General features: G+C 44.1%; 1 protein-coding gene across 3 annotated transcripts in view; it reads left to right on the top strand.

Annotated features, from left to right (window-relative positions):
* LOC126545335 (probable phospholipid-transporting ATPase IIB) overlaps positions 1-12,725 on the top strand; it is a 76,828-nt gene that overhangs the window by 22,323 nt on the left and 41,780 nt on the right. For all 3 annotated transcript variants that reach the window (XM_050193143.3, XM_050193141.3, XM_072286020.1), the window contains 2 exons: positions 26-175; positions 4,530-4,619. In XM_050193143.3, coding sequence (XP_050049100.1) covers positions 26-175; positions 4,530-4,619 — 240 coding nt within the window. The remainder of the gene's footprint in view (positions 1-25; positions 176-4,529; positions 4,620-12,725) is intronic.

Raw genomic sequence — 12,725 nt, 5'->3', positions numbered from 1 at the left:
TACCTTTTCTTCTCGTTTTGTTTAGCATGATGGTGATGGTGCTGAAGATGCCCTGAACATTGAAAACACACTATGGGCCAACACAGTTGTTGCATCTGGGACTGCCATTGGCATTGTAATTTACACTGGTCGTGAAACAAGAAGCGTCATGAACAACTCTGAAGCAAGAAGCAAGGTTAGATCTTTTCAGAAAGCCTTTGTCTGGTTTGTGCATTAATCTGGCATATTGTGGTAATTTTCTTGTTAGTGGCCTTTCATGCCAGTCATATTTTGTCTTTACTTTGTGACCGCATTTTTCAATTTCTTTTGACTAGTCAAATATGGCTGTGTTTGATTGCAATACCATTAATCTGAGGCACATTGTGCAAGTATTGCTAATGTTTTGGATACTCTGCGCTAGCACAAAAATGACAGGGCCTAGGCAGGCTTTCCTACAAGCATATAAGGAAAATATTTGCGGTTGTCATATTTTCACAATTGCAACACAAGACATACTGTGTTTGCAACTGTTTTGGGGGAAGTGGGGAGTGCGCATCTGATGTCTGTTTCAGTGGTGCAGTATCCCCCTCAAACCCAAAGCCCTCTAAGGTGCATAATAACTTTTGAAGCCGGTTCTTATTATCAGCTGGTATATTATGAACATGCAAACACCATTTCTTGTTTCAATATTCCGGTTAGATGCTGGAGGCTGCATCTCCATATAAATGGAGAAAGCAATCGTCTCCTTACGATTCTTGCAATAAAAAAAAAAACGTTTTTATTGGCCAAAAGACAGATGAAGATCTAACATTGCATTTTACATTGGCTTATTGATGCTGCATCCTCTATTTTTGTGTCAACTCAAAGTAACCGAGAGGCACTTCATGGTTGCCTTTTGTCATCTGTGACAACCCAGTATCCTAGACCGAATTGGCTAGAATTTTCACAAATGCTTACAGCAGTAATGTGCCTAAACCACTTTCAGACAGTTCCGTAAGCTTCAGATTTTAAATTGGGCTGAGCTAATCCAGGAAAGTAATGAAATCAATGTACGTAATTGGGCACTATGGGACCAAAGAGGACTGAAACTATGTTCCCAATTTACATCTTCCACCAGTATCTCCCTCTCTTTTTTTTTTTTTTTTTGAGGGTGCATTGAGTGGTTTAGTGAGGAGAAGCGAATAGGAATAAAAGAATAAGCGTACCTTTCATGCATGCATGAAATAATAGAAATAAAAGTGATACCGTATTTACTCGAATCTAGGCCGACCCCCTAAAGTCTGAAGCCAAAAAAAAAAAAAATATATATATATATATATATATATATATATATATATATATATATATATATATATATATATATATATATATATATATATATATATATATATATATATATATATTACCTATATATATATTACCTCGAATGTAGGCCGAACAAAAAAAAGCGAGGACAGCATTCACAAAATGCTAACAGCATTTATTGAACTTGAACGTGCAGAGCTCATTCAACGTCGTCGTCGCTGCTAGACTCATCGCTGTGTTCCTTGTCACTGTCACCTTCAAACAGTGCACTATCTTTGGTACCGTCAAGCGCATTAGATATGCTGCACTTTTTAGAGGCACGCACAATCAAAGTACCTGGGATGTCGTCCCACGCTGCAGCTACCCAGCCCGCCAGCTGCGATAGTGATGCACGTTTGATGCGGCCCGTTGCCGTTAGCATGTGGTCTTCGTCAGTCAACCAGTCCTTGTAATATTTCCGCAGACGATCCTTGAAAGGTTTGTTGATGCAGACATCAAGTGGCTGCAACTGGCCCGTCATGCCGCCCGGTATGACGGCGAGGTCCGTGTTCGCTTGGGCGAGCGCAGCCTTCGCATTGTCGGTCAAGTGCCCATAGTAAGAGTCGATGACAAGGAGCCAGTTCTTTGTCAAAAGGGCTCCTAGACGCCGTCGCCACACAATCTTAACCCACTCTTCCACCATCGCACCTGTCATCCACCCGTTTTCATTTGCCCGCACAATGACATTTCTTGGGAAAGTGTCTTGAGCAGGCAGTGTCTTCCTTTTAAATATCATATAAGGAGGGAGTTATGCAAGAGGTCCCCGTTGAGGGAGTTGTTGGGGCTGAGTGACTATTTCCACGTAGCTGAGTGGCGTAGCTGTCGGGATCTGTTGCGGCCTGGCCATGACATCAGCTGTGCAGCACAGCATCACAGTTGCGCACTGCTTCTCGTAGCCCGCAGAGTGCACCTTCAACTCCTTGGCACCCTTCTCATTCACGGTATACGTCACTGGCATATCAAAATACACAGCCATCTGGTCGACGTGGCCGATTTGCCCAAGGTTGTAGCCTGCCGCTTCTCTCTTTTGCAGCACATAGCGCTGAAAAGTTATCAGCTTTTCTTCAAAATCGCTTGGCAGCTTCTGGGTGATTGAAGTGCGACGTCGGAGGCTGAAGCCGAAGCGCTTCATGAATTTCTGAAGCCAGCCCCGGCTGGCTTTGAAATCCTTTGGCGTTGGGCCTTGCTCCTCGAAAGTTCCCCAGCTTTCGCTTGGAGCACTTCTGTTGTCACTGGAAGGGCAGCTGCTCTCTGCGTCCAAACAAAGTCAGCCAAAACTGTCTCCACTTCGTGGTGACGGCCTTTCTTTGGTCCGCTAAATGCCATCCTCGTTGTGGCGCACCTAAAAAGCTGCTGGCGTTGTTCCCTCCAACGACTGACGCTTTTCTCGTCGACACCGAAGTCCTGCCCGGCTTGAAGGTTCGACGATGCCTCTGCGGCTATCACAACTTTTCGCTTGAAAGGGGCACTGTAGTGGCATCTCCTGCTTGGTGCCATTGTGATACCACCACGCAGCACACCGATACAGCCGACACTACACAGGTCAAAATGGCGACCTTGCTTGTGTACGGTTGGCTACTGGCACGGCCAGTAGCGGCTGCGATAGTGACTTTTCTAGATGGCGCTAGCTATGCACCATATTTAGCAGTTTCAATGAAAAACTGGCGCGTTTTTTAATATCCTCGAATCTAAGCCGACCGTAGAGTTTGGGATATGAATATTTGAAAAAAACTATCGGCCTAGATTCGAATAGATACGGTAATATCAGAAGTTAACTATGCTGGCACTGCATGTGTTGTCAGGAAAATAAACAGAATTTTTTAATGCAGTTGAAAGTTGGGTACTACATAAAACTTCAATAGGTGCGCATTTATTTGTGTCCAGTCTTCAGTGACAGTGTTTAGAAGCGCTTCCATGAATGCCTGTGTTTGTTCACTATCTATACCTTTGAGCTCTTATGCTTACAGTATGCAGGGCCAATTCATTCAGAAATCTGTACACTTTTGGAGTTTCTTCATTTACTGAACGCGAGGTTTCAGGTTTGATTCCTGGCAGGGGTGGCTGCATGCTAATGGGAGTGGAATGGACTCATGCATTGTGCTTTTGGTGTGTGGTAAAGAACCCCAGGTGGTCATAATTAATTGGGAGCCCTTCACCACAGTGTCCCTCATAACGCACTATGCACTTTTGGATGTTAAAACCCGCAATTTAATTTTAAACTGTCTTCCTTTCACTGCAGGGATGAGGACATGTTATGGCCCTGAATGAAAATTTAGTGTTCCTTTTCATATTGGCCCCCTCTGCACATCAGTAGCAATTACGAGAGGGAACACCGAAATTGTTTTCAAGAAATGATCACTTGCATCATGTGGATGCAAACCTAGCACATGAATATGCACCAAGCGGCTTTCCTGTTGGAACTATTCATCTCGTGGAAAAGTAATGTTGACTATTAATTTTGAGCCACTTTAGCCTCTTCAGTCCAAGCGCAGGTATTGCATGTCTTATTCCTCACAGTGGTACTTACTGTTGGATAGCAAGATAGCCTCAGGTGGTATACTTATAAACAACACTGGTGCACAATGCACAACATGCAAAGGGGCCTGTCTTTCGAGACACTTCCGCCGAAAATTCAAGCTCAGAGACTGCAGGTTCCTTTCAATTAAATTCTTGGCACTAAAGTTTTGTTTGGTGGTGCAAGTGTACTTTTTATAGTTGAACGTCTAGTGATTGACAGGTATGTGCAGGTAGTGTATAACATGCAAGCAAGTTTCTTGTGAAAAATCTCAAAATAATCTTCTGTGCGCAGCTGCCACTGTAAGAGAAATTTCCAGTTCAGGTTTTAAGTAGCATATCTGGCCTGCAGTTTTTGTGACTTAGCTAATCTTGTGGTTGTTGTAGCCTCATAAGATTAAATTGCATTTTGGCAGTGGCAGCATGGACAAAAAGGTGTTCTGTGCTATCATTGGTTGTCCAAGATTGAAGTGACAAACAAGCAGAGTATTAAAATGCAACTAAATTCTTAACTTTTTCCTTTTACTGGCAACATTTAGAGCTGAACTTTGGTGATTGGCATTTATGCGAAAAACGTCTAGGGGCTGAAGACAGGCGACTAGGTTCCACACATGATGGGCAGTAGTCATTCGGTTAATAAGTGTGCACTTAACACTTCTTTTATATATATTGGGCTACATTTTAAATCGCAGGTTGGCCTTCTTGACTTGGAAATCAACCAGCTCACAAAAGTTTGTGTGGCCGCTGTTGTAGGTTTGGCCTTGGTCATGATCCTTGTGAAAGTAAGTAAAAAAGCTTTTGAACATGATGACATTGCAGAAGCTTGTTTCAACAGTTTTACCAAACCTGTTCAACATACATTGCCTCTGAATGTGCCGGGGGCAGTCATGAATATTTAAAAGTACCAATGTGAACTGATTGTCGGGCGCGTAACATTACATGACGTACATTTGGTCACTTGGAACAAATGTTGATGTCAAACCCAGAGTGGGTGTTGATACCATGTACAGTATAGTCTACTCTTAAATAGTACAGCTGTAGAATACCAGCACCAGTTCCTACTCTTATTAGACAAGGAGACATCTGCAATAATCTGTTATGAATTTATGTCTACATAACGCATCATTTCCTCACAACTACTACACGCAGAGACAAAGAAACAGCGCGCGCATGCGATCCCATAGATGAGATGAATATATATATATATATATAGAGAGAGAGAGAGAGAAAACTATCAGTCATAGCTCTCGTAGTATAGCCCTCTGGGCCGTTTCCTTTTTTTTTCGAAAGTAGTCCTATTAGGGTTATTATAATTACACGAAGGTATTTCGCCCTCATCAGCAGCAGTCCTTGGTATAGTTATTCTGGCGGCTAGCTTCCCACGCTATGCGTGCCGCCATCGCACCTGGTTAAGCTTTTCCTAGACGCTAGAGTTAGGCTTTGTCCGCGCAACCTTGAGCGATCGGAAAGCGCGTTTCCCCCTCTTGGCCGGCGGAGAAGGGAAGCTTCGTTCCGGCCGCGAAGCTCTCCACATCTCTGTAAGGTGCCTTGGGGATGTCTCGTGCCGAAGATGCCCTCTCGGTGAGCGCATATTTCACCCCTCATCTTTTAAGAGGTTCAATACATACAAGCATTTGCCTAGCAAACCAGATTTTTTTTTTTTCAAGGGAATTTTCCACGTCTCAGTAATTTCTCTCGTCGTATTCGAGTGCTGATTGCCGTGTTATAGTTTGTTAACGAAGCTTTCCCTCAAGTCTAAATATTTTAAGGCAGTTTTCCTAGCCTCTAAAGCCGCTCGAGTTGGCTCTTCTCCTTGAGCGGCCATTTTTCCTAGAAAGTATGCCTTCCAACTACTCCGCCCTTAAACTGGCTCTCACAACTACTACACGCAGAGACAAAGAAACAGCGCGCGCATGCGATCCCATAGATGAGATGAATATATATATATATATATATAGAGAGAGAGAGAGAAAACTATCAGTCATAGCTCTCGTAGTATAGCCCTCTGGGCCGTTTCCTTTTTTTTTCGAAAGTAGTCCTATTAGGGTTATTATAATTACACGAAGGTATTTCGCCCTCATCAGCAGCAGTCCTTGGTATAGTTATTCTGGCGGCTAGCTTCCCACGCTATGCGTGCCGCCATCGCACCTGGTTAAGCTTTTCCTAGACGCTAGAGTTAGGCTTTGTCCGCGCAACCTTGAGCGATCGGAAAGCGCGTTTCCCCCTCTTGGCCGGCGGAGAAGGGAAGCTTCGTTCCGGCCGCGAAGCTCTCCACATCTCTGTAAGGTGCCTTGGGGATGTCTCGTGCCGAAGATGCCCTCTCGGTGAGCGCATATTTCACCCCTCATCTTTTAAGAGGTTCAATACATACAAGCATTTGCCTAGCAAACCAGATTTTTTTTTTTTCAAGGGAATTTTCCACGTCTCAGTAATTTCTCTCGTCGTATTCGAGTGCTGATTGCCGTGTTATAGTTTGTTAACGAAGCTTTCCCTCAAGTCTAAATATTTTAAGGCAGTTTTCCTAGCCTCTAAAGCCGCTCGAGTTGGCTCTTCTCCTTGAGCGGCCATTTTTCCTAGAAAGTATGCCTTCCAACTACTCCGCCCTTAAACTGGCTCTCACAACTACTACACGCAGAGACAAAGAAACAGCGCGCGCATGCGATCCCATAGATGAGATGAATATATATATATATATATATAGAGAGAGAGAGAGAAAACTATCAGTCATAGCTCTCGTAGTATAGCCCTCTGGGCCGTTTCCTTTTTTTTTCGAAAGTAGTCCTATTAGGGTTATTATAATTACACGAAGGTATTTCGCCCTCATCAGCAGCAGTCCTTGGTATAGTTATTCTGGCGGCTAGCTTCCCACGCTATGCGTGCCGCCATCACACCTGGTTAAGCTTTTCCTAGACGCTAGAGTTAGGCTTTGTCCGCGCAACCTTGAGCGATCGGAAAGCGCGTTTCCCCCTCTTGGCCGGCGGAGAAGGGAAGCTTCGTTCCGGCCGCGAAGCTCTCCACATCTCTGTAAGGTGCCTTGGGGATGTCTCGTGCCGAAGATGCCCTCTCGGTGAGCGCATATTTCACCCCTCATCTTTTAAGAGGTTCAATACATACAAGCATTTGCCTAGCAAACCAGATTTTTTTTTTTTTCAAGGGAATTTTCCACGTCTCAGTAATTTCTCTCGTCGTATTCGAGTGCTGATTGCCGTGTTATAGTTTGTTAACGAAGCTTTCCCTCAAGTCTAAATATTTTAAGGCAGTTTTCCTAGCCTCTAAAGCCGCTCGAGTTGGCTCTTCTCCTTGAGCGGCCATTTTTCCTAGAAAGTATGCCTTCCAACTACTCGGAATCAGCATAAACCGACTATCGCGGACAACATGAGTCTCTTTCCACGTAAGTGTGAGGCTCGGAGCAGGAGCTGTGGCGCTTGAAAGTAGCCTGGGACCTGACGAACCAACCGACTGAGCTATCTTTCTGGGCAACATCGAAGGGTCACGAGTTCAAATCACCTGTTATGTTCCTTTTTTTTTCTGCCCCTTTTTCTTTCTTTTTTTTTTCTCTTTTTTTTTCTTTCTTTTAATGTCTTTTCCTTTATTTTATCACTGTACGGGAACCCTCCTAAAAAAAAAAAAATATATATTTATATAGATCTTCAAATATTTATGGCCTCACACTCACATGTGCAGGTCATAAATACCAGGTTCTCTAGCCGAGTGCCATCCATGCGGTATAACCGAGCTCAGATTGGTCCACCTTGACTGACCAAGTAGGGCACCACTGTAGGTTAAATGAGGCGTACAACTCCTGCGGGACCCGCCGTGGTTGCTCAGTGGTTATGGTGTTAGACTGCTGAGCACGAGGTCGCGGGATCGGACCCCGACCACGGCGGCCGCATTTCGATGGGGGCGAAATGCGAAAACACCCGTGTACTTAGAATTAGGTGCACGTTAAAGAACCCCAGGTGGTCGAAATTTTCGGAGTCCTCCACTACGGCGTGCATAATCAGAAAGTGGTTTTGTCACGTAAAACCCCATAAATTAATTTTTAATTTAACTCCTACGGGGACGGTAGAGTATCCGTCTCCAGTGCAAGAGGACCGTGATTCAAATCCCGGTGCCGCGCTATTCTCCACCGGAAAATACAAAAAAAAAAAAAACGTGTGTTGAGAAAATTGCACAAACAGGCCTGGAGTGCGGCCTGATCCCGGTGACCAGAACCGGTAACGCACTCTCTCACCAGAGCAGGATTGGCCACCCTGGTGCAGTACTTGGCCACAACCTCCTATATGAATACAACAATCAAACCCCGGCCCTCAGTCCCCAGCAGCCGCGAAGCAACTGACCACGGCGGCGGTCAGATCTGTGACGCTGCAGAGGGTGCTAAGAATACCTGGCTCCGGACAGGCCGCCATTGGAATCTGAACCTGGCAACGTTTAACGTTAGAACGCTATCTAGTGAGGCGAGTCTAGCAGTGTTATTGGAGGAATTAGAGGGTAGTAAATGGGATATAATAGGGCTCAGTGAGGTTAGGAGGACAAAAGAAGCATATACAGTGCTAAAAAGCGGGCATGTACTGTGCTACCGGGGCCTAGCGGAGAGACGAGAACTAGGAGTCGGATTCCTGATTAATAAGGAAATAGCTGGTAACATACAGGAATTCTATAGCATTAACGAGAGGGTGGCATGTCTTGTTGTGAAACTTAATAAGAGGTACAAAATGAAGGTTGTTCAGGTCTACGCTCCTACATCTAGTCATGATGACCAGGAAGTCGAAAGCTTTTATGAAGACGTAGAATCGGCGATGGGTAAAGTCAAAACAAAATACACTATACTGATGGGCGACTTCAATGCCAGGGTAGGCAAGAAGCAGGCTGGAGACAAGTCAGTGGGGGAATATGGCATAGGCTCTAGGAATAGCAGAGGAGAATTATTAGTAGAGTTTGCAGAACAGAATAATATGCGTATAATGAATACCTTTTTCCGCAAGCGGGTTAGCCGAAAGTGGACGTGGAGGAGCCCGAATGGTGAGACTAGAAATGAAATCGACTTCATACTCTGCGCGAACCCTGGCATCATTCAAGATGTAGACGTGCTCGGCAAGGTACGCTGCAGTGACCACAGGATGGTAAGAACTCGAATTAGCCTAGACTTGAGGAGGGAACGAAAGAAACTGGTACACAAGAAGCCAATCAATGAGTTAGCGGTAAGAGGGAAACTAGAGGAATTCCGGATCAAACTACAGAACAGGTATTCGGCTTTAACTCAGGAAGAGGACCTTAGTGTTGAAGCAATGAACGACAATCTCATGGGCATCATTAAGGAGTGCGCAATAGAAGTCGGTGGTAACGCCGTTAGACAGGAAACCAGTAAGCTATCGCAGGAGACGAAAGATCTGATCAAGAAACGCCAATGTATGAAAGCCTCTAATCCTACAGCTAGAATAGAACTGGCAGAACTTTCTAAGTTAATCAACAAGCGTAAGACAGCGGACATCAGGAACTATAATATGGATAGAATTGAACAGGCTCTCAGGAACGGAGGAAGCCTAAAAACAGTGAAGAAGAAACTAGGAATAGGCAAGAATCAGATGTGTGCGTTAAGAGACAAAGCCGGCAATATCGTTACTAATATGGACGAGATAGTTCAAGTGGCTGAGGAGTTCTATAGAGATTTATACAGTACCAGTGGCACCCACGACGATAGTGGAAGAGAGAATAGCCTAGAGGAATTCGAAATCCCACAGGTAACGCCAGAAGAAGTAAAGAAAGCCTTAGGAGCTATGCAAAAGGGGAAGGCAGCTGGGGAGGATCAGGTAACAGCAGATTTGTTGAAGGATGGTGGTCAGATTGTTCTAGAGAAACTGGCCACCCTGTATACGCAATGCCTCATAACCTCGAGCGTACCGGAATCTTGGAAGAACGCTAACATAATCCTAATCCATAAGAAAGGGGACGCCAAAGACTTGAAAAATTATAGACCGATCAGCTTACTGTCCGTTGCCTACAAAGTATTCACTAAGGTAATCGCAAATAGAATCAGGAACACCTTAGACTTCTGTCAGCCAAAGGACCAGGCAGGATTCCGTAAAGGCTACTCAACAATAGACCATATTCACACTATCAATCAAGTGATAGAGAAATGTGCAGAATATAACCAACCCTTATATATAGCTTTCATTGATTACGAGAAAGCGTTTGATTCAGTCGAAACCTCAGCAGTCATGGAGGCATTACGGAATCAGGGTGTAGATGAGCCATATGTAAAAATACTGGAAGATATCTATAGCGGCTCCACAGCCACCGTAGTCCTCCACAAAGAAAGCAACAAAATCCCTATAAAGAAAGGCGTCAGACAGGGAGATACGATATCTCCAATGCTATTCACAGCATGTTTACAGGAGGTATTCAGAGGCCTGGAGTGGGAAGAATTGGGGATAAAAGTCGATGGAGAATACCTTAGCAACTTGCGATTCGCTGATGATATTGCCTTGCTTAGTAACTCAGGAGACCAATTGCAATGCATGCTCACTGACCTGGAGAGGCAAAGCAGAAGGGTGGGTCTGAAAATTAATCTGCAGAAAACTAAAGTACTGTTTAACAGTCTCGGAAGAGAACAGCAGTTTACGATAGGTAGCGAAACACTGGAAGTGGTAAGGGAATACATCTACTTAGGGCAGGTAGTGACCACGGATCCGGATCATGAGACTGAAATAACCAGAAGAATAAGAATGGGTTGGGGTGCGTTTGGCAGGCATTCTCAAATCATGAACAGTAGGTTGCCACTATCCCTCAAAAGGAAAGTGTACAACAGCTGTGTGTTACCAGTACTCACATATGGGGCAGAAACCTGGAGGCTTACGAAAAGGGTTCTGCTGAAATTGAGAACGACGCAACGAGCTATGGAAAGAAGAATGATGGGTGTAACGTTAAGGGATAAGAAAAGAGCAGATTGGGTGAGGCAACAAACGCGGGTAAACGACATCTTAGTTGAAATCAAGAAAAAGAAATGGGCATGGGCCGGACATGTAATGAGGAGGGAAGATAACCGATGGTCACTAAGAGCTACGGACTGGATTCCAAGAGAAGGGAAGCGTAGCAGGGGGCGGCAGAGAGTTAGGTGGGCAGATGACATTAAGACGTTTGCAGGGACAACATGGCCACAATTAGTACATGACCGGGGTAGTTGGAGAAGTATGGGAGAGGCCTTTGCCCTGCAGTGGGCGTAACTAGGCTGATGATGATGATGATGAACGCATCATATCATCAGCCAATTTTCTTTAAAATGTGAAGGCTTCTCAAAGTTATGTAGGGTTGAATGCCAAATTGGTGTTCTCTATAAAGGACCCCTCACCAGGCCCCATTGCAAATTTTAGTCATACATTAGAAGTTCTAAAACGGTGTCTAAAGATTGTTCTACTGAAATAATTTTTTTATCGATTTATTATTGAAGGAGATAGAACAAATTGAACGCCCTGTTACCATACTGCCAGGAGGTGAGCTCGACTCCCAACAGAGAGACTGTCTCTCTCTGACTCGAGTAGTATCCACATGCAGCGTTCCTTCCCTGCCTTCTCCCATAAGTTTCCTTGAGAAGGAGGACATGTGGCATTTGGATTGAAAGTTCAGCGGTTTTCACGGGCACGCTGTGCTGTGAAATATGCACTGCGCTAGTCTGTTTAAATTGGCCAAATCTGGCGAGGGGCCCTTAGAGAGTTCACTGTACTGTACTCTACTGGTGTAGCTTAATGACATTCAGAGAAATCATAATACTGATTTTTGTTGGGCACATTTTTTATCAGACCTAAGGGGCAAAGCTCTTTAGAAGTTTCAAATAAATGCTGTGCCTTGTTTTTCATTTCCTGTCTTAGTGTATTTTCATGTCCACTGCAGTGTACCATGCAATTAAGATACACTTTTTATATTATTGGTATAATTTGGCTTACTTTTGACGACATGGCAAAGTGGCAACTCTGAATATAGCATTCATAGATTATGAAAAAGTGTTTTATTTAGTAGAAATACCAGCAGTCATGGAGGCATTGCTTAGTAAAGGGGTAGAGGAAATATACCTGAATATCTTAGGATCTGCAGAGATCCACAGCTACCATAATCCTTCACAAGAAAAGCTGGAGAATACAAATTAAAAAGTGTGTCAGGCACACAACCTCTCCGGTGCTATTTACTGCATGCTTGGAATATGTTATTCAAAGTGTCATATTGGGAAGGTTTAGGCTTGAGGGTCAACAGTGAATACCCCGGCAACCTGCAGTTTGCCGATGACATTGTCCTGTACAGCAACACTGGAGATGGCTTACAAGCGATTAAAGACCTTCACTGGTGAAGTCTATGAGTAGGTTTGAGGATTAATGTGCAATAAAACTAAGGTTGTGTTCAGTAGACTGGCAAGGGAACAAAAGTTCGTGATTGATGGTCAGCCTCTTGAAGCTGTGGAGGAGTATATTTATCTCGGCCAAGTAGTCGCAAGGTGCCCATATTACGGGAAGACAGTTTCCAGATAAATAAAAATGAATTGGGGTGCATATGGCAGGCGCTATGTCAGAGGGCAAACACGCATAGACGAGGCCTTCATTCTGTCGTGAACATAAAATAGGCTGACGATTGAACTTAAGGTGGCTGATTCATGGATCGCATTTACATCAAGGCACATTAACATTGTGAAATCTGGCTTGCATTTTGCAAATGGCCCAACTTAGTTGGGAGCATAAATACAGGAGAGCTGTTACCCTTTACCATATCTGCTTTAGAGCTCTCTTGTTCAAGTTTTCTGAGTTAAGTGTCCTACTGTGGGTGTCTTTGTAATAACTGGACATAATTATGGGTCCCCTACATATTGTTGTTTTTATATTTATAAAGTTTCTTATGTTTAAACT

The sequence above is a fragment of the Dermacentor andersoni genome, chromosome 1 (assembly GCF_023375885.2).
Source record: "Dermacentor andersoni chromosome 1, qqDerAnde1_hic_scaffold, whole genome shotgun sequence".
Taxonomy (NCBI): domain Eukaryota; kingdom Metazoa; phylum Arthropoda; class Arachnida; order Ixodida; family Ixodidae; genus Dermacentor; species Dermacentor andersoni.
The sequence above is the reverse complement of the archived record's forward strand: the minus strand, read 5'-3'. Positions and strand labels throughout refer to the sequence as shown.